This window comes from Glycine soja, chromosome 11, assembly GCF_004193775.1.
Source record: "Glycine soja cultivar W05 chromosome 11, ASM419377v2, whole genome shotgun sequence".
Lineage (NCBI taxonomy): Eukaryota > Viridiplantae > Streptophyta > Magnoliopsida > Fabales > Fabaceae > Glycine > Glycine soja.
This window is the reverse complement of record NC_041012.1, coordinates 39,451,968-39,475,540: the sequence shown is the minus strand read 5'-3', so window position 1 is coordinate 39,475,540 and position 23,573 is coordinate 39,451,968. Positions and strand designations below refer to the sequence as shown.

Here is a 23,573-nt window from a genome sequence, read left to right as displayed (position 1 = left end):
TCTCTAACGAAAACGTTTTTAAGATTTTTTTTATTCTTTTATCTTTTTTAATCTATCATTTTTATTTTTATCTCTAAATTAAATTTTAATTTTTTTAAAAGAAATTATCAATAGCTAAAAAAATCTTAATATCACAATATAATTTGTCTGGGTTGTTTAAGCCCTATGTACCATTAGACCAATAGTAGACCTCCCCCCTTCCCCTATCCTTTTTAAGAGTTCCTGAGGATCTTTAATTTTTCACTTTTAATTTTTATAAAATATAAAAATGATTTTATTATTATTTATTTATACTTAGACATAATTTAAATATATCATATTTTAATATGACTTGTCAAAATAAATCACATAATTACATGTCATTTTATTAATATAAATAATAATATTTTAAAAAATTGTAAAATTCATTAGGACTAAAAATAATTAATTTAATGTATTTATAAGAACTAGGTACATGTTTATTCTTATGTCTCCTTTTTCAGATTCTATCTAACTCCCTCACCTACCAAGCACCGAAGTTGCCTCGTCTTAGGTTGGCATTGAAGTACATAACACAAGGAATGATTGATTCATAGAAGCAGGTACACCATGTCATGTTCGCAAATTCAAAGGCAGGATCTCAATTGTTTTTTCAATTTTCAAAGAAATATACTTTTGGTAGATGAAAAAATGTGAAAAATGAGAGAAGAATTTAAGATTTAAATTAAAAAAATAAAACTTATTTCTAGATATTAGGTTTCTTTTCTTTTCTTACTTACCCATTTACTAAATAAAAAAAAACATATCATTGTTTATATATTTTTTCTTTTATCCAAGCATATTATTAATATGCCAAAATAACGATAGAATAGATAAACTTTGCTTAATTATCAAATATTTGAATCAATAAATTTAAATAGGTAATTTAAATTTAATTTTATTTAAATTATAATTTATTGGTTTTATTTAGGAATTTAACTTTTCATTTAAAAAGTTTTTTAAAAACAAAACTTGAATTGATTTTATTTAAAATGTTATACAATAAGAATTTAATTAGTTTTGAATTTTTTATAGAAAAAAATATGTGCATATGTAGATACCTACCCAAGTTTAGTTGTATTTTATTTGACTTTTATATTGAATATTTTAATTAAACTATTTTCCTTATTAATTTATAAAATCCGTTCACCTTAAATACTTGTAAATTTTCTTATGTAAATACTTATATTATATAGTCAAATAACCTAGAAGAGTTATATTTGATTTCTATAAAGTCTTCATGTATTTTAAATCATTATCATTTATAGTTTTGGACTAAAAAAACATATATTCCAGTTTTTAAATATATTCATTTGATTATATTATCTTACTTTTTTATTAATATTTTTTATTTTACTTATTGGTAAAACCAGAAGATAATGCATATTTAATATTTAAAATAAAATTACTTTTAATAAAAAAAATTCCTCCCAATCACTTTTAATTCAAATACATTCAAAATCTTGTTTAAAATATTTGAATTCAGTTGCATTAGACAACCACAAAGTTGGTTAGCTATTATTTTTACTTAATTAATACTACTTACAGCCCTCTTATAAAATCAGAGAATAAGTTACTAAAAAGTCCAAAGTTAAAGAGAGATTCAATATGAAGCACGTCTCCTAAGTCCTAATACCCAATGAAATGGCATTCACTTCACTACCCTCTCCTAGAAGAGAAGAGAAGGCATTGACTCAGCCAAGATGGTACAGATGGATCGGAGGCTCTGTGTGCATGAATGACCTTTGTTACAGAGTTGAAGATAAGGTTGAGACTTGATAGAGGATTGGCAAGGTACGGCCACACCAATAGTCCCTTACCACCTCTCCAAATCAACATGCAGATGCAGCTTTTAAAAAAATAGATATTGAAAATGAAAACAAAGAAAGAGAGAGAGGGGACTTTTAGGCTCCGTTTGTTCCAAAAAAAAAAAAAGGATAGAAAAATTAAGAAATAAACATTAAAATAATTTGAGACTTATATTTTGATATTTTTTTTTCTATTCTATCGAACAGTGCCTTATTAGAAGAATGTGTTTGTTTGCTCTTCTTAATTGGAAATGCTATGATGGAACTTCCCCTCGCCCACTTCTTCATGACCTTCATCTGTGCCCTTTTGGACTCTTGCATTTAATCACCTTACTTTGATTATTTCCAGGTAATTAATGATCTTATTATTTATTTATGTCAACTGAGATATTCACGCCCAGGACCCATGCATCATTTTCTTTTCGTTTCTTTTACTTATAATCATGTTCTTTTCTGGGCCAAACAATAATACACGCTTATATGTGTACATTAATATATGTACACATAGGATTTGCATGCTGCTTCTCTTGGCTTTTTCTGCCACCCCTTTGTCTTTAAAAAATTAAAAGATAAAAATCAAGTACAATTCTGTGCCTCTCTCTGGTCTCTGATTTTCAAGGCTTCATCCTTTGTACCGGTTGGTATTTAACAAAGGGTTAATCACATTTACCATTTGTAAGTTTTTCTTTTTTGAAAAGTCCTATTTCTTTTTGGTGGGTATTTATTTATTTATTTAAACAAAAGCAAAGGTAGATTCCTGATGTTATTCCCTTACACCTTTCTGCTTTTTGATTCCCAAGACGAGAAAAAAGTCCATTTTATCTCATTAGAAGCCACAATACCATTAGGTGGAGAAGTCTCACTTATCTATGTGTCTATATATACTGAAATAGGAAATTTTGACACATCACTGCTCATTACTCAATCTTCTTACACTCCTAATAAGTGTTTTTCATTTCACAAACACCCTAATCTATCTATAACAACAATGACATCAGATCGAGGTGTTTTTTTGAACAAAAGCTGGGGTGTTGGTGGAAGAGAAATGAAGGACAGAGATTTTGATGAAGAAGATGTGTGGAGTGTAGCAAATGATGATAGTGGCAAAGAAACCACAAGGGCATGCAAGGAATCTTGTGGTTCTTCTTCTTCTTCTTCTGCATGGCGTTTACCTGCTGCTCCAAGAAAGATTCCAAGGGCTAATAATAATGCTAATCCCCTACCTGCAGCTTCTGATGCTCCATTGGTTAAAGGATCCTCATCAGCACCTATGGACATCCCTGACTGGTCAAAGATTTATGGTAAGAGTTGCAAGAAAGGGTCAACAGCAGATGATGGTGCAAGCAACAAGGGTGGTGATGATGATGATGATGACGACGATGACATGGTTCCTCCACATGAATGGATTGCTAGGAAGCTTGCAAGGAGCCAGATTTCATCTTTCTCTGTGTGTGAAGGGATGGGGAGGACACTCAAAGGGAGAGATCTTAGCAAGGTGAGGAATGCTATTTTGACCAAAACTGGCTTCATAGAGTAGTGGTTAATTTAAGAGATTTAATTCGGTTGGTTGAATAATGTTAATGAGTTATTGTAAATCTTGTGAGTTTGATTCCTACTTGGATGTACTAATGTAAGCTACTTGGATGTCTTCATGTAAGCTTCAAATTTTGGCATCATTAGTAGCCATACCACAATCAAATCATCCATTATTGTTTTACTCGGGTCCCATGCAATCGTTTTTGTTTTGATTATTCTCACTATAATATATAGTAGTTTATTAGTGTATTGGAATAGGGTGTTCTGCTGCTAGAGGAACTTTAAATGCATGGAATCCCTCTTGCATGTCATGAAGCCAGAGATGCCTTGTTTGTTTTTGTTAATTTCTTGTTCTAAGTTTTCTGGGAAAAGAAGGATTTATAGGGAAAGCAAAAGAATGAGTGGCAACCTCTTAAATTTTTGTGAGGATTTCTATTAGTTTTTTGTTCATAGGTTAATGGGGTGTACCTTATTAATGGAAGAGCTAGCTGTAACTTGTTAGTTTTTCAAGAATTCTCATTGTTTAATGTTCTATTTCGGGTTTTCTGACTATTGATGTACAAGGCTAGTGTATACAAGTTAAGAAATAATTAAATAATACAGATTAAAAATATCCTAATTTAATCATAGTTTCTGAAAAGAAATTATAAAATAAGGAGTGAGATTTACATTTTACTTGTTTTGTCTAAAATATAATCCCTTCCCTTTTTTACTGTTTTTATTTTTGAACAAATGTCTCTGCATTCAGATACATTGCCCCGGGTTGTGGATTCAAAAAATATCCATGTTTCTACCAAAAAATATAACTTTTAAATGATCGATGAAATCTAGCATCCTTTTTTATTAGAAAGAAATAAGTGGCCACCACCAGAATGGTATAAACTATAAGTTAAAAGAGCATAATTCCATACAAGTCATTCTCGGCTTCTTGGATGATTTTTATACAAGGGCCTAAGCCCAACTAAAAAACCGCAAGGAAAAGCTATAGAGCTATCAAATATAAAGAAAGTATATCCAAAACAAATTATTTTTAGAAGAATATCCGAAAAAAGGGCAAATTTTGTCATAGCACCTGCAAATTAATTAGCATCCCTGCATGTAGATGTGTGTCCATTGGAAAAAAGATACAATATTGTAAATGGTGGAGTAAGTCCTACCATTGAGACTTCAAACAACCTTATTGTGAGAGAAGGCTAATAGCATGTAATGAATGCAATTCTATAATAACGTTCTTATGACATGCATGATTCGTGTATATCAAAACTTCTTTTCTAACAAAATAGAACACAAGTTTCTTGTAGCCGAGAAAATTTGTTGATGGAACTTTAATAAGGGGACGTAGTCCTAAAATAGAAATTTGAAGATTTGATAACAAGATCCAGTTTTTGTGGAATATTCTTTCCTTCTCTTTACTATATGCGATGAACAATATCTCACTTTTGCCGACACAGATCACAGTGATTAATTTTAAGGAGGATTTGGGAGGTCTCGAAAAGGCTAATATGTTAATAGAAATATTGTTATGATGTCGATTTTTCTTGCCTCTCACATTTATAAAGGAGAGGAAGAGATACATTAATTTTTTGTGCGGTTACTAAAAATTGCATCATTACAAACCTTCTGTGAACGAATGGACAATGAGGAGTTAAAGAAGAAGGCAAGAAAATGTTTTATTTACTTTTTTATATGAAATTATTATTTTTCCAAAATATATAAAAATCATTTAATTACTTTTCTTGTAATTTATTTTCACTTGTAGTAAATAGGTCCTATTTGAATAATTTTTTCTATAAGAATTTCTAATAAAAATAAATAAATGAACTGAGTTTCTCTTCTAAATTAAAATCAACTTATGTAGCTTAACTTTTCAAAGAGTTAGATGAAAATTTTTCTATAACATTTAATTACATAATTTTATTTTAATTTATAAGAAAATATTATTAAACTAGAGTCATAATGAGTTTAGAGGAAAAATGAATATTATTCATCAAATATGTTGGATACAAGGCTATTTTTACAATTCGGCAGGATTCTAATTATCCTCCATGTGTACTACCTTCGTTCTTTTTTTATAAGAAAAAAAACTCAAATTTTTTGTTCTCAAATATAAGCAAAACTTAACTATTTTTGTCTTATTTAATAAAATTATATTTAAAATATTCTTCATAGGGAATTTGTGTTTAATATCAAATTCCTATGATAAAGGTAGTTTAGAAAAAATATATTTTTTAATTAAAAATGACACAATTTAATAAAGTAAATTAATTTGTTTAATATATGTGAAATCCATTTATTTCTTAAAAAAGAAAACGGAGGAAGTATATACTAATTTAGTAATTTGGCTGTTTTACTGGTTGAGGTGAGATTTCCAACAAGTTTCATTGCAAGGCTCTATGAGTGATAATTGGGACAATTCAAGGGCTGGGAAACAAACCTGGATTTTTGCCAAGTTGTAGAAAGAACGGGCAAGAAGGATTTTGAGACTAATCCTGAAGTATGATTCCAGCCTCGGCCAATGGAACCAGAAAAGAAGCTTCAATGGTGGTTAAAGCCAGAGAAAATTATACCATAATATGAGTTGAGAGGAAAAATGAATATTATTCATCAAATGTGTCAAGTACAAGACTATTTATTATCATTATTTTATCTTAACAGAAAATAACTGTAACTTCTTGATTAACTAATCTCTAATACTCGATGAAGATGATGTCTCAAAAAAAGCTCAAATATGCAGAAAATTCTCCTTTGCTTCATTACTCTTCTTTTTTCCATGTTGTTGATGTGTGCCTATTTATGGAAGAAAGATATTCACATTAATTGGAGTGCTTCAACTGATGGAATAGGGGCAATGCAAAGAAGAGCTTTAGTCCTTTTGTGACATAAACTTCTAGTAATAGCACCCTTCTACTTCAGAATAATTTTGTTTTTTTGGTACTATTTTGAACGTTGTATCTAGAGTAATCTGGTTTAAAAAATTTGTGAGGCACAACATGTATTACTATTAGCTTCTTCAAGTAGCTTATGGCTGAAGTTTGGCAGCCTTCCATGCCTTGAAGGTTCTGTTCTTCATCATTACCTATCTGCCTTAATTTAATACTTCTTGAATAAACTCTTGTAAGTCTTCATTTGATTATTTCTCCAATAGATTTCATGAATCTCCAAGGATTTGCATATTCTGATTCTTCCAAACATTAACTTCATGTAGGCTTCCAGCCTTCATTTCAATTATTGAATGACAAATATTACTTTATACATTTCAACTTGCAAGCATCTCCATGTTTTTTTATGTCTTTTTTCCTAATTGTTACGGTCTCATCGCCGGAGTGTTTGTTGTCGTCGATGGTGTACGTGCATTGTTTACGGATACACGACAAAGTTTGATGATTTTTCATCGTCGGAGAAGGAGAGATGCATATTTTTTTTTTCAAACCATACGGATTAAAAACAAGTTACACTAAGAGAGTGCGGTTTTACAAAAAAAAAAAAAAAAAGATGTTGTAGAAATGAAAAAGTTAATCTGCTATTTGTAACCTATGGGTATTTTTGGTATTTTAAAAAACTGTTGGGTATACCAGCAAAAATACTTGGTGTCCCAAGCAGTTCCGCAATATTTTTGGGACAATTGCTTCTTGCAATCCTCCAATTACTTTTAAAATGATCATTTTGAAAGTAATATGAAAAGGATATAAAACAATTTTAGAAGTGCAGGAAAAAATACACTATTTTTAACCTAAAATTGAAGAGCTCAATCGAACTTTATTTTTGGAATGTTTGGACACATCGGGCAGATTCAATTTGTTATCTCTAGATATCTTTAACCCACAAAACCTTAAATGAGTTGTCTAACACTCTAACTTACCTTGAGTAAAATGTGAGAAACAAACTAAGAACATTTGTAGACGATTGCCTAGCATATTAAAGTTAAGAAATACTAGTTTATATGTTACACACTCTTTAATACTTTCTTTTTTTCTTGACACACACTCTATTATTGAATAATGAAATTTAAGTAACTCTTGTTACTATTTGATGTAATAAAACTCACATAAATTTAATCTAATATATAATAGTATAATATATTGGAAAAAAAAGTGTTTTTAACCTTCTTTATTAAAATTAGTGTTTTACTGAGGCATAAGTGAAGAATAATTATTATAGTAAGAAGCAAGATCAAAAAGTCAAATATAAATTGATCTATCAAAGTACATGTAGTATTTTGGACCACCAAATTACAATAATTTTAATTAATGCGGCTTCTGATAGAGAAATATTTCCAAAAATATGTATTACCTGGAAAGTGCTTTAATAATAAAAGCAAGAGAAAGATCGGATCTTGTCACCTAAGACACCTACTATAATACTAGATTGTCAAAAAAGAGATGAGGCTTTAAATAGAAGCAAACTAAACGTGAAAGATAGATTTTATCTTGGTCACGTTAATTAAGTCCCTACCACCCAAAAAAGAAAAGAGAAAGATTAAAACTAATTTCCAGCTAACCTTACCAAATTCATTTCTCGCCCCACTACAAGAAATATATTGATCATCGCTTCTGGGACATGCGGAAAAAACTTTCATAAGTTGGACTATGTTCGAACGATGGTTGCTTGCTACACCATATTAGAAGATCCAAGACATCTGCAAAAGAAAAACCTCAATTACTGGCATTCATTTTTTTTTACCGTATCAACTCTTGAACAAAAAACACTTACCAGCATATACACAAAGATGAACATAAAACTTAGCAACACTACTTTAGGTGACTTATTAAATTGTTATTTAACTAAAATTAGAATTTCATCTCTTATCCATTTTTTTGTTTTCCTACCATATTATTGATGTGAAGTATGATTAATCTCTTTTAAAGAATCTAATTGATAATCTTTAATAAGATCTTTGATCACTGCCTTACATACATTTTTTTTTCATTCATAAGACTCAAAGTTAACCTTGCTTAAGAATCAAAGTGTTGATCTCAGTATTAAAGGGTAATATCTATCAATAGTTATCATCTAATTAAGATGAAAATTTAATTTTAATAAGAAAACAATATTATTAGAAATAGCTAGTGAAACAACCTTTAATGTGCTAGTTAGCTGCAGATTGTTACAAGCGATGATCAAAGTTTGCATGTGATATTGGCACGGCTCAATCAAATAAGAGAGCTTTAGAATCATAAAGCACTGTCTTCTGATTGAACCGTACCAATATCTCAAGCCCTTAATTACACGTTTGAAGTTATAAGAACCAGCATCATCATCAGCAAGTTCCTGCACTTTCTGAAGAAACAAAACAGCCATTCATTCGTTAATGAAACATATGTGACAAGAAAAGCTTACCTTAACTCCAACATGCATATGCATCTATCACAATAGAGAGAAAGAAGAAGGTAGGAAAATAAAAGGGCTAATAACTTAACGTGAGTGGATATTGGAAGGGTATGAAGTAGAAATTACAAAGTGGTGAAGAGAAGGATGCATATATGTTTCGTTGTTGTAAGTATATGGTGTGTCCTGTGAGATTCTTAAAATTTAATGGATGAGACAGGAGGGACCAAGGCAGAGACACAAATGCAGAGAATTAAATAGAGTGGCATTAAATTTGCCAACAACCCAACAACGAATGGGAAGTGGTCACATTAAATTCTGAGGAAAATGGAAACAATTTGGAGAAAGGCATATTTTGAATTAGAGAAGAAGGGTCAGTGAGAGACAAGATAGATGTTGTTGTTGAGTTGAGTCTAGCTAGCTTCTAAGGTTTTTATATTTATTATGAACTCGCATGATAGATAGATAGATGCTGCCAACCAAATGCAATGAAATGATATTTGAAATTCAAATAGCCTTAGCCTTTTAGAAAGTGTGTGTGGTTGGTTTGTTGATTGATGAGTAGTCTAGCTATCGTGTTACGGATTTTGCATTGAACCCAACTTAAATTGGAAGCAAATTTGGAGTTCTCTTAGCCTTTATGTGCAAAGCCTGGATTCATGAATTAATATCAAACACTTTCTTCCACATTCAAAGGCAGAGATACCTGTAAGTGGAGTTGGTTAAAAAAAGAAACAGTCTTTCGGCGTAAATTCTTAAAAAGGAACCTCGCATGAAAGTATATACATCATTCACGCAGCATTTCCTACATATCCTTTTTTTTTTACAAATTAAACTTTAACAAAAAAAAATAGAGGCCTGCTTGTTCATTTTATGTTCTTATTTTGTGCTTTCTTTGTGTCCAGAATTTAAAATAAAAAATCCATAAAATTAATTGATGCATGGATACCAATGTACTATTACTAGATACGAAATGTGTAGACACGGAGGTGATATAGTGCCATAAATAAAAGGAGATTAAAAAAAAGGATATAAAGTAGATGTGTATATACTATACAGATGTGGATATATCATTACTCTTACTTAATGTCACTAACATATTGTAAAGGATTTCATAAAATGGTTTTTTCCTGTCTAGTTTCTTCAATACATACACCAGGAAGTTATTATTATGATTTGATCTAGACCAAACTACTTGGACCTGGTATAGTGGTATTTTGGACCGGAAATTCATTGGGATCTTCGAGTGATTTTTTTTTACACCATTATTATGTTTTTAAAATATCTCCTGTAAGATATGATTTGATTTGATCGAAGGCATTAAAAAGTCGATTTTGAGGAATTTGACTTTGTAATACATTTGTTTTTCTTTCTTCTAAACCATTTTGATAAGTTGATTTTCTCAAAATTAACTTTTAATTTTTTTTCTTCTTTTTTATGTAACTTTCCTAAAAACATCAAATGGAAAGAAAAGAAAAAGAACACAATGAAAAGCCTGTTTTGGAAAAACTAATTTCTCAACGTCATCTAAAAAAAAAGGTAAAATGTGTTGGAAAGTTAATTCATTTAAAATCGACTTCCCAACACAAATTTATATTATGTATGTATTGGGAAGCCAATTCTTCTAAAACCAATTTCTCTACAACTTTATAATGTGGCATGTTTGAGAATTAATTTTGCACTTGAGGCATTTTAATAAAAAGTATAAAGTCTAAAAAATATTTGTATATATAGGTAAAATAATTTTACCTTTTGTTGTAATTCCTTACCTGCAGATCGAATATTAAAATTTTCGATTCCTTTTATTTTAGGATTTAATTTTATGACAGAAAAATAGTAGATGTATATAAACATAGGGAAAACCAATGAATAAAAATATAACCAAAGTGAAGCTATATATTGAGTTATTTTTCAATTTTTTGCAAAAAGAAAAGAATTAAACATTACTGATTTGATATAATTGTGGTCCCACCCAGTTTCACATAAATTCCCTTTGGTGGTAGAACAACGGCAGACATAGTGTTAATTAGTTTCCATGCTATGCATGCATGCCTGGGACCTGTGACCTGTGACCTGTAACAACACTAGCCTTTGCCTTGCCTGTAGTCTCTCCGTGAGCAATGCCCATAAATGTGGCCCAGATTGCTACGCACAACGCCACTACTTTGTCTTACATTTACAATTCCATCTGCATTAACATAACATAACATGTTTCACAAATCAATTACTAACTAGAAGTTGAAAAATTAACTGATAATTCATAATTGAAAGTTTGTAAGCTAATTTTAAAAAATATACAAAAATGTGAATAATAATATATTTGAAATGAGTAATAAATAAATTGAATAAATATTTGAAAAATAAAAATAAATTAAAATATAAAAATATAAAAATTAACATTTTAAAAAATGTTATTCAAGTAATATTTTAAAAAATATTATAGATTACCTTAAAATTTTATTTACTTAACAATAAAACAATTTTTTTTAATTAATAAAATAAAATTAAAAACTAACTAAAATAACTTCCTAAAAATAGTCTTAATTTCCTCCTAAAAACCATCGAATTAAGTTTTACTATCTTTCATGACAAATGAAGAAAAAACAATGTATGCCTTCGGTTAAGAATTGGATTTTGATGAACATATTTAGGAGATTCAGGAAAAAGGTTTTACTTTAAAAACGTGTTGGTAATTAAATAGTAAGTCTTTGATGCAATCAAGCCTTACTCAAAATTTCTTTGATATTCCTTTCAAAAATTGGACTAAAGTTTAACGCTTTTTTTTTTCTACACTGTCTCATCACCGCTACCGCCGCCGTGGAAGTTTGCGATATGAAAAGCCCTATTGAGTATTGAAGGCAGGGAATGGTGGGAGCTGGGAGGCTGAGAGCGAAGAGAGAATATTGATTGAAAAAATATACTTAATTATGAATTTAGATGTTTTAAAAGATTAACTTAATCTTCAAATTTTTTTAAAGATTCAATTTGTTCTTCATTTTTTTTAAATACACCAATTTTATTATTTTGATCCAATTAAGCTTATGTAGTTAGGATGTTGAATTACAAGAGTTTATTTACGAACAGGTTTTTAACCGTAGTTATTTATTATTATTTTTTAAGAAATAAAAAGAGTTAGCTTTTCCCCAAATTCCCCTCACACTATGGGGCTCCTCTGCAATGGTCCCTCACCGGAGCCTCCACCGTTCCTCCTTAAAATGTCTAAGGGATGGTCATGGTTTATCAAAATCTCCGAAAGTATTATGTGACACCCTCTACCCACACATGTATGTACTAATAATAAAAGGAATAAGAAATCAGAATTAATTAAAAAAATTTAAAACACGTATTTCAAAAGAATAATAAACTCGCATTCACTTTTCTAACATCATAATATAACTTATCCAATAAATGATAAAATCATCTCGATTCAAAATTTCATATAATTAATATAGAAACATATGCTCCAATGTCACATTCTAACAGTATTGTGTTCCGACGTCTTTTCGCACAAGGTTTCTTAAAGCAATTCACTTAGTCATTTACTCCCACAAACACAAAGTTCGAGATCATCATAGGATTCAAACACAAACAACACACGAGGAGTGAGCTATCACATTTCTAACTAACAGAGAAAAACATGACAACATGTAGATATACATATCATATAAACGAAATACAACTTAAACATAACTCACGTCATTCCACCACTTTGTCGCATAATATCACCTCACAACACAACGTGTTTCATTCATTTTCACATCATTCATGTACTCAAGGATCGAAATACAATATCACTAAATCAATCAATATCGATCAATACACAAGCGTTATACAACAAATACACTAAGACTCAATCCTATATGCAATGTGGTACCATGTCAGTGAAAAATCTCGTCGAGCGCCTAAGAATACATGACAAGACAAACCACGCACTAATAAGTTAGGTCATTCTCACTTGGTAAAATTATAGGGAGACCAGTCAGGATCACGCTGTTTTGCGAGAATGCTCCAACGATGTAGGATCAGCACAGACTAAAAGGAGCACTCAAACCGGGTGTATTTACCCCTAAGGCCTACACTCTGAAGAGTCTGTCAGGGTCTCTCCCTCCTGATTCAGATTCAACCCAGAAAACATTTTAACACACAGACTCTATTTATGAATGGTACAAAACACACGACTCCTTAACTATTCTCAAAATAATTTTATCTTATCGCCCTTGTGATTAAACTCGTCGGGTCCTTACAGTGGTTCGCATCATAATACTTGTCGTGCATTAACTCGTCGCCCTTAAGGGATCTTATAGTAGTGTAATTTTATGATTCGTAACTCACAACTCAATGCATACAACATCTCAATGCACATATGGATATTGCAAGTCAATACATACTTAATTTATTACATACACTCGGTCTTAATCACTATGGTATAATCTCAAAGTAGCATGTTATCACACCTTATGAATCATATACACTTTACATATGAACTATGCAATACACACAATTACTCAATTGTTTTCAAAATCATTTTAACTCGTTGTGTCTTAAAGTGATTCAACTCGTCAGGTTCCCACAGTAGATCCTATCACAATACTTGTTGCGCAAAAACTCGTCACCCTTAAAGGATCTTACAATTGTGTGATTGCACAGTTCATAGCTCACAACTCAATACATACAACATCTCAATACACATGTATCTCACCATTTATCACAGGTATTTGTCACTTACTCACAAGTTGAATCACCATCTCATAATATCAATATAATAATTTATACAAAATGTTTCTCACAACATGGGGAGTAAAACCCCTCAAACAATTCCACACAATCATGTTAAAATTAATGAATCAAAATCATAAGTAAAAAATACGAAAACCCCAAGAGCACTCAAGTTTATCTACCAATTCACATCAAAACATCAATTGGTATGTCAAACACAACAATATTGTATTTATAATCGTATAGGAAAATTATAATTCAATAAACATCCCAAAATAAACACTAATTTAATCCTCTAAAGATTCCTACACATGTTCATTCTAACCTCAATTATGATAAACTCATCCATTATCTCTAAGTGGACTCACGAGTGTATTTCGACAGCGATAACGACATCTCTAACGATTTCTTGAGATTCCTCAAGTTTTTCCTCTGGTTGTTCTACAAGGGTTTTCAAGCATTAGAGAGAAAGAAAAGAGATTGAAGTCTTCACTCTACTGTCTGCGTGCGATGATTATTTCTATCTCCCCAAATATTAATTTGAAAATCTCAACGGTGAAGATGTGCGGAAATGAATTTCAAACTTGGTGTCCAAATTTTACGAAGATCTAATGGTTAACGAGTCAGGGATCGTAATTTTACTGGAACAACTATGGGAAAAGAGTACGATGCGAAGGGCGTTTCTCTGACCTCAGACGTTGTTTCACAAATTCCAACGGTGAGAATGTTCGGAAATGCGTTGTGAACACGATGCTCAAATTTCACGACAATGCAATGGTTAACAAGTCTGAGATCGTCATTTTATTGAGACAGAATTGAGTGTATGCAAAAAAAAAAGACTTTGGGAGAGGAAAAATAAAAAAACGAAATTGAGAGGACCAGGAAGCATAAAGACGTTACGAAAACTGACCTAACGTATTTCTATTTATAGCTAGGTACTCATAACCTATTATTTACTCTATTTTTTTTTATTTTATAAACAAGAACTCTATTTTATTTCCTATCAAATAAATAAATAAAATATCTTTTTTTTTCAAATCATTATTTTAATTAATAACGTTATTTCTTCTTATTTATTTAATTATAAAAACCTCATCATTTTTATAAAAATATTTTTATTTTTAAATAAAAAAACCTTTTTAATTTATTTAAAAAAAATGGGGTATTACATATTACACCTTGATAGTCATTGATCTTTCAAGTAATAACTTCTGTGGAGGAGATCATTCCAGATGTCCGACTAAACAAGCCTTGAATTTTAATAAATTAAGATGCTTATATTTAATTGTCTCTTTCATGATTTTGTTGTTCTAACAAATTTGGTGTATTGGAAAATAAATTCCCAGCACTCTTCTTTGCTACATCTAATATAAGCTAGACCTCTCCTCTCACATCTAATGTCTTCATCACCCTTCTGAAATGATGATAAGCACTGGAGTGTGCATAGCTTGGCATTGGTTCAACATCAAGGCAATTCCACCCCTCTTTTCTGAACTCCTAATCAGGACACCCCCTATATTTGCAACACGAATACAAAGATCTTAACTACTTATTGCACCGGTAATTTCTTCCATATAGAACTCAATCTTTAGCGTGTGACAGTTGAGACTCAATTTTATTTTGTGATGCCATCAAACCTCTTATGAGTAAAATGAACAGTTACAATTGGCTCTTTCTAAACTTTTTATTACATTGTGATACTTAAATCAAGCAAAGGAAAGAAAGAAAAAACAAATGAGGGAAAATGAAAAACAAAACTGAAGAGACTCACACGGACCTGGACCTAAATTCTTAGATACTAGCAAATATCAGCGCTACTCTACATAATCACACTGACCAAAAATTTTGGTACACCAAAGGATAAATACATGAAAAGAAAAAAAAATGCTCCTTCTTTTTGTTATCTACAAGGATATATAAATCAGTGCTTCTGATTGCTTGTACAAGTGCATTTTGCCCTAGTATCTCTGAGAATCTGCAAGATGAGCAAAATTATTTGGTCAGACAATATAGACTATAGTGGAGGCTGATTTTTTTTTTTTGGATTTATGAGAAGACTTATATTTCTCTAGTACCTTAACTTGTTTCTGCAAGTCTTTAATGTACTCAACTGCCAAATCCAACATATCTGCAGTGCTTGTTTGCTGCCAAGAGAAAAGCATCAAGTCATCATAGTGCACATGAAGAAGTTTTACTCAACAATGTGATTTGCTAGTGAGAGAGTTAGTTTACCTTGTCTGATTTTGGGAAAAGGTCTTGCAATTTCTTGATTCTTGCGCTAATTCGTGTTCTCCTTTCCTGGAACATGCATATCAAGATAACATAAGAAGCAGTTCACCAGGCAATGCAATCATATGATCAGGATTTTAAATTGTGGTCATGATTTTGTCACGATTTTTGATATTCTGGGAAATTGTACACAAATGCGGTCACAGTTGCAGTCACATAGATCCCAAAAACCTTGAGGTTGTGACTAAAATCATGGTCGCAAACCATCTTTAAAGACCTTGCATATGATTAGTATGTAATCTAGAGTAACAGTAGAATCAAATGAGACTTTTACCCTTTCAGCAATACTTCTAGGGTGAGTGGCAAAACCTCTCTTGGCACGAATTTTACATGGAACAGATCCTTGAATTTGATAAAGCTTCTCCATTGTAGCCATCCTACTGGAAGAGCCAGGCAGACTCAAATGGTGGGTCAAACCAACTTTTTGGTATCCAAAATCTTCATCCTGGTAACATAAATTTCCACAGATCAACAACAAAGACCAAAACGGCCAACAACAATAAAAGTGGAAAAGCCTTATCTCACTAGGTGAGGTCGGCTTCATAAATCATATGATGTCATTCAATTATTCTATACCTGAATATCCATAGCCTTTGAAGTGGAAAATGAGATTTCACCACTGTTACTAGCTGTTCTGGAGGCACTGAATGCAGAACCATCCCAGAAGTCAGTGGTGAAACTAGGCATGTAACATTTAGTGTTGTTGATATTGTCATTTCTCAGGTTTCTACTTTCAACACAATTTGCTTCCACATCTTCATTTCCATTTTCAGCAATCTGTGGCATCCGGGTGGAGCAAGAGGATGGCCTAGATGAGAAGTTCAAAGTACCATGCAATCCACTAGAGGATGTAATAGCTTGTCCATTTGAGACATCACAGCCCCTAAAACTTGCCACATCTCTCAATGCTGCTGCAAGATTTGCCATCAATACAAAATGTCTATACTCTTTACAACACTAAAAAGGAATTTTCTTTTCTTTTTCTTTTGTCTAAAAGTCCTGATATCTAAAACTCACTTCAAGCCTCAACAAATCTGAACTTCAATTATGATATCTTTGATGAAAAGAAAAATAAAAGAGAAACCAAAAAACACAGATAATGATATTTTTTTGTCTGGTTTGTTGAAAAGAAAGAAAAAGGAAAATGAGAAAAAGTAACATTTAAAGATAAACATAATATTTTTTTCTTATATTTTCTCTTTTATTCAAATTTCAAAATCCTCTCATTTTCTTTTCTCAAAACCAAACCAAACCAAACAAAAGTAACCATTTACGGGGGAGAGAAAAAAGTCTACTGAAGTTTATTTCTCAATTCATAATATTTGAATATGACGTCTTACTTTAACCGAACTCTCACTAAGACCAAAGGGTGCTGGTAACGAAAAAAAATAAATTTATTGTTATGAGAAATTGCTACTCAGAAGAAAAACAAAATACATTTAATTCAAGGATTCCCCTTGTGTTCCGATTTTTTTTAGTACTTTTTACAGCTAACTCTTATGCCTTTTTTTCTCAGATTCTTCCCTGGTATTTCATTCCCTCCCATCTTCTTTTTCCCTCAAATGTACCATATGCTTAGTTTTCTTTTGATTCAAAGATATTTAATTTCTTTATAAGAATAGTTAAAATAAAAGTCAACTCTCTATGCAGGAAATGGATATTCGATTTGATATTCTGTACAAGTAACCCCCCAATTGCTTTACTATATTTAGCAATACTGCAGGAAAAAAGGGATCTGACTTGACTTGACTTGAAGCTAATTAATTAACTAGCAAACTTCATAATATTAATTTAAAATTTCCACAAATCTTTGATCAGATATGATCCATTAACCTCTTCTATTCACATGTCCTAACTAATTTTATGGAAAATTGTTTTGAATTTAAACCGAATGTGAGAACACGGTAACATTCATAAGAAGAGAAAAATTTCACACAATTTAATTAAAATGCACAGATAATGTAAATTCCATTATAGATTGTGATGTATGGTTAGGTTATTAACTTTTGTAGTAATTATTTTAGGTGATTTTTGGGTGCATGAAAATTAAACTCAAATGAAATTCCATGACAGTTACCAAGAAAAAAGGGCATACCATTATCAACTGAGTAATTGGAGAAAAAACCAGCAGGAGAACTCTTTTGTCTAATGAGATTGTTGCAATTGGTGGAAGCACCCATTTTAGGTTGTGTGGAATTCTGTGAAGCAAGGGAATTTACTGCACTGAATGAGCCATCAAAAGCACTCCCTGAAGCCCCTAAAGAACCATTTGGTATAGGCAAGCCTTGAATTTGCTGAGTTTGGTACATCATCTGAGGTGAAGACCCATAAGAGTAACCATTGTGTTGTTGTGGTGGTTGTGAAACAGAGTCCCCTGCTTCTTCCTTCATTTGCAAAGGCTCAGAATTGTTGGAAGAAATCAACTTGGCCAACATGTTTTCCATTTCAGAGCTTGTAGAGGGAGGATAATGCTGCTGCTGCTGCTGCTGATGACGATGATGATTATGCTCACTTCTGAAAGATTCACCATTGACATAACCATTGTTGTTGTTGTTGTTGTTCACAAGGCTTGTGAGCAATGAGCTTGGGGCAGAACGGTATCTCATTAGTCCAGAATTTTGTTGATGACAATGTTGACCAATATTTGAATCCATTTCTGGGTTCATCCTTGTCTCCCCTCGAGAGTACTTCACAGCATGACTATACACAATACTCATTTTATCTTCACAATTACCTGGAAATACGGAGAAAAATTGTTATTGTATCTTTTTTCTCGAAATCACCAATTATATCACTGATGATTTATTGTAATTGTTATAGCTTTCCAAGTTAATGATTTTCTTCATTAGAAAATGAAAATCACCCCCAAAGAAAAAAGAAAAGAAAAGAAGTTATCCTTATGTTTCCTTTATTTAACTAGCCATGTTTCTTTCATGGAAAATTTCTACATGGTTGTTCAATTTACCTTGGTGACCGAGATGGCCTAAAAAAATTAAGACCAAAATTCCAAAGAGAAATTGCAAATTCTGTCTTCAACAAAGTTTAAAGCAGCAAAACCTGACAAAGGGTCAGAAAAAAAAAGGGGTGTCATTCTAACAGAATGAGAAACATAATTTCTTGTTACAACAATCTTTCTTGAATTCTGTTCCTGCCATAACAGGAGTAGCTTTTGGGACCATAAATCTTAAAAAAAAAAAATAGCAAATTGAAACACAATAAACGGCATACATGCAACTCAATTTTTTTTGGCACGTTAGAGTTCAATTAGCCTCAGGTTCTTCAGCTTCAAGAGTTAGGATCAGAACTCAAAATCCAGATCCAGAATTTAAAGAGGGAGAGAAGAGTTGTGGGGCTAAGCTTGTTGTCTTGCCTTTGGGATATATTTATGTACTTTGTTGTTCAGTGATTACCCTTATATTTCTTCAATATAACGATAATACCATGATGACATAAAGTGGTCCATGGTAACCTTTTGTCTTTTTCTCTCTTTATTTTTTTCTTCATAATCTTCCCTTTGACGAAACATATATTACCCCGTGAAATGGCAAAACTTAAAGAATGTGTGTTTTGGCATCTAACTTTCTTTGTGCATACTTGCTGAATAGAGAAAGTACATTAATTACACTTATCTTTTAAGTCATGCTATAAACAAATAAGCTTTGGAAGCTTTTCTTTATTTTCATGGAACTTAGGAAGTCATATATAATAGAAAGAAGTACAATAATGAGTAGAATTGGGCAAGTGATACTTAGTTTAAGGATCTATGAATTAAGGAACGTAGGGTATATAAGGCATTAATGTGTATATTTGACGTTCTTTGGTTGCAGGAAGGGGCAACCACCTTTAACCTTAATTATTAGGTTCTTCCATTATCTCTTAAATGGTTCTATTGTAATATTGTTTACTATATAATGACCATCCTTTTCGTAAAACAATATGATTAATGGTTACCAAGGAAAGGCACTTTTTAGTAAGGTTTGTAGTGGTTGGATGCAAAAGCATGATTGAAAGGATTAAGGAAATCTTCCTTTAGTTTATACATTTAAGGAAACTCAAAAAGGGTAGAGTTGCTTTATTCTTAGAATATATTATTACAACCATTATTTATGACTCAAGTTTTTATTTATTTTTTATATCATATTACTCATCTTATTTTACATTTCTCATTTTTTTCCCGCATATCTCACTTAATCTTACAAAATGTTATAAAATTGCTAAGTAGGAATTGATGAATTTCTCAAAATGATATACTCTTTCTTTACGAAAATGTCTGAAGCTCAATTACTATTTATAGCATGATTGATTTTCAGTTTGTAGATACTAAATGGCTGATCATTTCAATCTAGCTAAGCTAGAAAGAAGTTTTTCATTTGTGCTCATTAAAATATGTGTGAACTGGTATCCAAGTACACCGTTAATGGACGATGTGACAGTGAGTGCGCTAATTACGATTTATTTTATGGTATTTTATTTTACAGTTATTGTATGGTATTATTAACAATTTAGAAGATAAGGTATTTCAGTTAAGTTAATGTTTAGTAGCTAAAAAATTTGATTAATCATTTGGTAAATAATTTTTTTAATAGTTTTTAGTGATTTTTAGAGGTAATTTGAAGTAGTAATTTTTTTTAAAAAAATATTAGTTTCTAACATTTATTTTTTATATTTTTTCCTTTTTATCTTTGGGCATTTATTAGATTTATTTTTTAATCTTTTATATTTAAGGTAATATTTTTTTTTTTACCTTTTTTACATATGATATAGTTTTCTCATTTTTACCTTTTTATATTATATATGATACTATAGTGATATATGATAAGTTTATGAATTTTTATTTATTTTTTGTATTTTATAAATAAAAAGTTGCAAATATTTAAAATTAAATTAATACTAAAATTATAAATACTAAAAAATATATTTTTTATCAAGAAAATCAAATAAAAATTTATATGTAAACATTACATAAATATGTTCATTTATATAATTTTATATTTTTATTATTTTAACAAATAATTTTATTAAATACATATGATTTAATAAAATAATTTTTTTAATTCCAATTTTTAATTAATTTTGCCAAATATAATGTTAGTTGTTGAGAATAATGTTTCGTCTATAAGTTATTTTTTTTGTAACTTTTAAATTTTATATACAGTACTTAACCCTTGGTATAGATGTTTGTAAAAAAAAAAAAAACATATTAGTAACGTAGCATTTGTTTAGGTAGTTTTTATGGATTTTTTTTTTTGTTTTTAACACAAGGTAAATAGTGAAATTCGTTTTGAAAGTATGAAATGTTGGTTAATTAGTTTATGAAAGATAAAAAATTTAAATTTAATCCCTAAATATACAAAAAAAAAAAGCAATAAATTAGTTTTGTAAATAATTTAATAATAAATTGATCTCTAAACTTTACAACTTAATGATAAAAATAATTTCATAAATTTAACAACAAAACTAATTTATCATACTAAACTTGTTTTCCATCTTTTAGGAATCAATTTATTATTATATGACACCTTCAAAAACAAATTTTACTATTTATCCCACAATTTTATCCATAGTGCTTACGCATAATGAATTTACATTTATTAATTATATTAATTTGTTTAATTTAATATAGTACAATCTTTATTATACGTCCTTACACTCTAACATTCGTCATAAAAAAACACACTCTAAGACACTTTTTATTTTTATTATTAAGTAAAATTCATTAGAAATCACACAATTGTGTAAGCTTACTTCTATTCAATGGGCCTTTGCTCGTTATTTTGTAGTTTCTGAGAAATTTTATATCAAGCATAAAAAAATTGTTAAAAAAATATTTATTAGCAGTGTCATTTTTTTTCACTATAATTTTTTTTACGCACTTATTTTTAATGGAAATTTGACCGTAGATCAGCCATCCAAAATTTTGCATTGTGCTTCAGGAATAGCGCGAAGTTTTTTACAATTACGTATTGTAAAAAAAAAAAAAAAAAGTGAGCCAATAAACATTTTCATTTCTTAACTAATTTCTTAGCTAATGCTACAATTTCTTGAATTCTTATGCAGATAATAGTAATACTATTCAACTTTGTACGAAGGTGAACGAAGAAAAAAGACCTATTCATTCAACCATCGCGCACTTAATTAGCATAGAAAAGATGGGGAAAAAAGATAAGATGGGTACATTAGTCTTAGAAATGTGCTTCATTAGAAACTTCCTTTTCCATATATCGAAAAAATAGAAACTTCCATTTCTTTCTTTCTTTCTTTGACGCTGTTAAAATAATTTGTTTTCACACAGTTTAAATAAGGGTGGCTAGCTAGCATTTATTTATTTGCAAAATGATATTTCCCAATTAAAATAAAGCAAGACCATGATCATGATGTGTACGAAAGGTTCAAAATCAGTTTCGTGAGTCATTTAATTCTCATTGGTATAAGATAAATAACCGAGTCTCGGTCAAGTAGTTCTTCAGCACATTGTTTTAGGCGAAAGAGAAACTAAGGAAGCCAAGACAATTTCTTACGTTTAAGTAAATATTTTTCGTATTAAGAATTTTTAAAATAAGATCAGCACAATATAAGATTCTGCTTATCCTTTCATTGATTATTTACATGTATTAGTTTATATGAGAACTTTTACAATATTCTGCATTAAGAAATAAAAATTAAAAAAAGCTATCCTTTGGGGCGGCTCAAGCCTAAGACGGGATAAGTTCTTACTAGTTACTATATGCCTCCCAAAAGAAAAATATTTATTATTGATATATATTTTTTTATTGGGTCCAACAATAAATTAATAAGCGAAATTATAAAAGTAAAGATATATTAAAAAATAACTTATAATTTAACGTAACTTATTTTTGTTATCTACCTAGAAATAACTTCTTTGCTTTTCATTTATAATTTTATATTGAAATTGTAAGGTAAAAATTTTCAAGAAAAGGTTGCATTACTCATAACACACAATAATTTATACAACAATATTTTTTCATTGTTGTATACTTTATTGCATAAATATCATTATTCAAGAGAAAATAATGATTTTATGGTAACACTATTAATAATCTCGGTCAAGAGCCTTAAGTTATTTAATATACCGTATAATATAATATTCACTTACACTAAAATAAAGTTTCTTTTCACTGGTGTGAATATGCTGCCACTTTCTTTTTGATCAAACTATTCAAATTAAAAGTCAAGGGGGAGGAGTTCTAAAGCCTCCAGCTGCCCTTGATCAATCCACAACCACAAAATATGACTGGCCATCGTATTACCCTTTTAATCATCTCAAGAAAAGTCCACAATTCCGCAGCTACTTATTATGAATAAGGATTAATTAACAAGTTAATGAGGAATAGTAAATTAAATAGTGGTCATACCTTGACTGACCCAATTAATGTTTGTGTTAGTACACATATGATCCTCGTGCTGCTTGGAGCTGTCAAACATTTGATATTTTAGCCAAATTCGATCAATGTCAACCCCCTTTGATAATAAGACAAATAACTTTGGTTGAATCGGTAAAGCATGCTTTCCTTTGTAATTATAGGTGGAATTGGAAAGTTAAAGCAATTATCTCTAACTCCAACAACTTCAATTCATTGCTGTCGCCGCAAGCAATGTCTTTCCATGGATTAGAACAGAGTTCAAGGAGAGGAATTCAAAATGGGTTCTCAAAAACAGGATATTGGTCAACATATACAACAAAAGGATTTGGATGAATGTCATAACTACTATAAGTATTTCTTTACGTATTAGTATTTGTTCATAATTGAAATATGACGCATTTTCCAAGAATAAATGCAGGCACCAAATTCTTCTTGGATGTACGGTTTCAGTACTCGTATGAATAAAATAAGTTACATGCAATTTAAATAAAAATCGCAG

The 23,573-nt window shown here is 30.4% G+C and overlaps 2 protein-coding genes across 4 annotated transcripts; one reads left to right on the top strand and one right to left on the bottom strand.

Moving 5' to 3' along the window:
• The first annotated feature begins 2,635 nt into the window (after nt 1-2,635).
• Nucleotides 2,636-3,543, top strand: LOC114373122. The gene has a single exon (XM_028330660.1). The coding sequence runs from the start codon at nt 2,815-2,817 to the stop codon at nt 3,361-3,363; it is 549 nt and encodes a 182-aa protein (XP_028186461.1). The 5' UTR covers nt 2,636-2,814; the 3' UTR covers nt 3,364-3,543.
• Nucleotides 3,544-15,024: 11,481 nt separating this feature from the next.
• On the bottom strand, nt 15,025-19,068 carry LOC114373618 (transcription factor bHLH130-like). Of its 3 annotated transcripts, none has more exons than XM_028331118.1 (8): nt 18,921-19,068; nt 18,658-18,749; nt 17,788-18,426; nt 16,269-16,603; nt 15,967-16,137; nt 15,636-15,701; nt 15,479-15,547; nt 15,025-15,378 (listed from the first exon to the last, which is right to left on the bottom strand). In XM_028331118.1, exons 3-8 carry the CDS (start codon nt 18,407-18,409, stop codon nt 15,325-15,327), a joined length of 1,317 nt encoding a protein of 438 aa, XP_028186919.1. In that variant the 5' UTR covers nt 18,410-18,426; nt 18,658-18,749; nt 18,921-19,068; the 3' UTR covers nt 15,025-15,324. The 3 variants fall into 3 exon arrangements, with proteins under 3 accessions (XP_028186919.1, XP_028186921.1, XP_028186920.1); XM_028331120.1 differs by having other exon boundaries at nt 15,044-15,378; nt 16,269-16,600; XM_028331119.1 differs by lacking the exon at nt 18,658-18,749 and having other exon boundaries at nt 15,044-15,378.
• Between the last annotated feature and the right edge of the window lie 4,505 nt (nt 19,069-23,573).

Excerpts from the sequence above, each read along its gene's own strand:
- LOC114373122 (XM_028330660.1), top strand. The coding sequence starts at position 2,815 with ATGACATCAGATCGAGGTGTTTTTTTGAACAAAAGCTGGGGTGTTGGT.
- LOC114373618 (XM_028331118.1), bottom strand. The coding sequence starts at position 18,409 with ATGAGTATTGTGTATAGTCATGCTGTGAAGTACTCTCGAGGGGAGACA. Across the intron at positions 16,138-16,268 it reads CAAAGGCTATGGATATTCAG|GATGAAGATTTTGGATACCA; the intron begins GTATAGAATAAT and ends TTATGTTACCAG. Across the intron at positions 15,702-15,966 it reads CTAGAAGTATTGCTGAAAGG|GAAAGGAGAACACGAATTAG; the intron begins GTAAAAGTCTCA and ends TGCATGTTCCAG.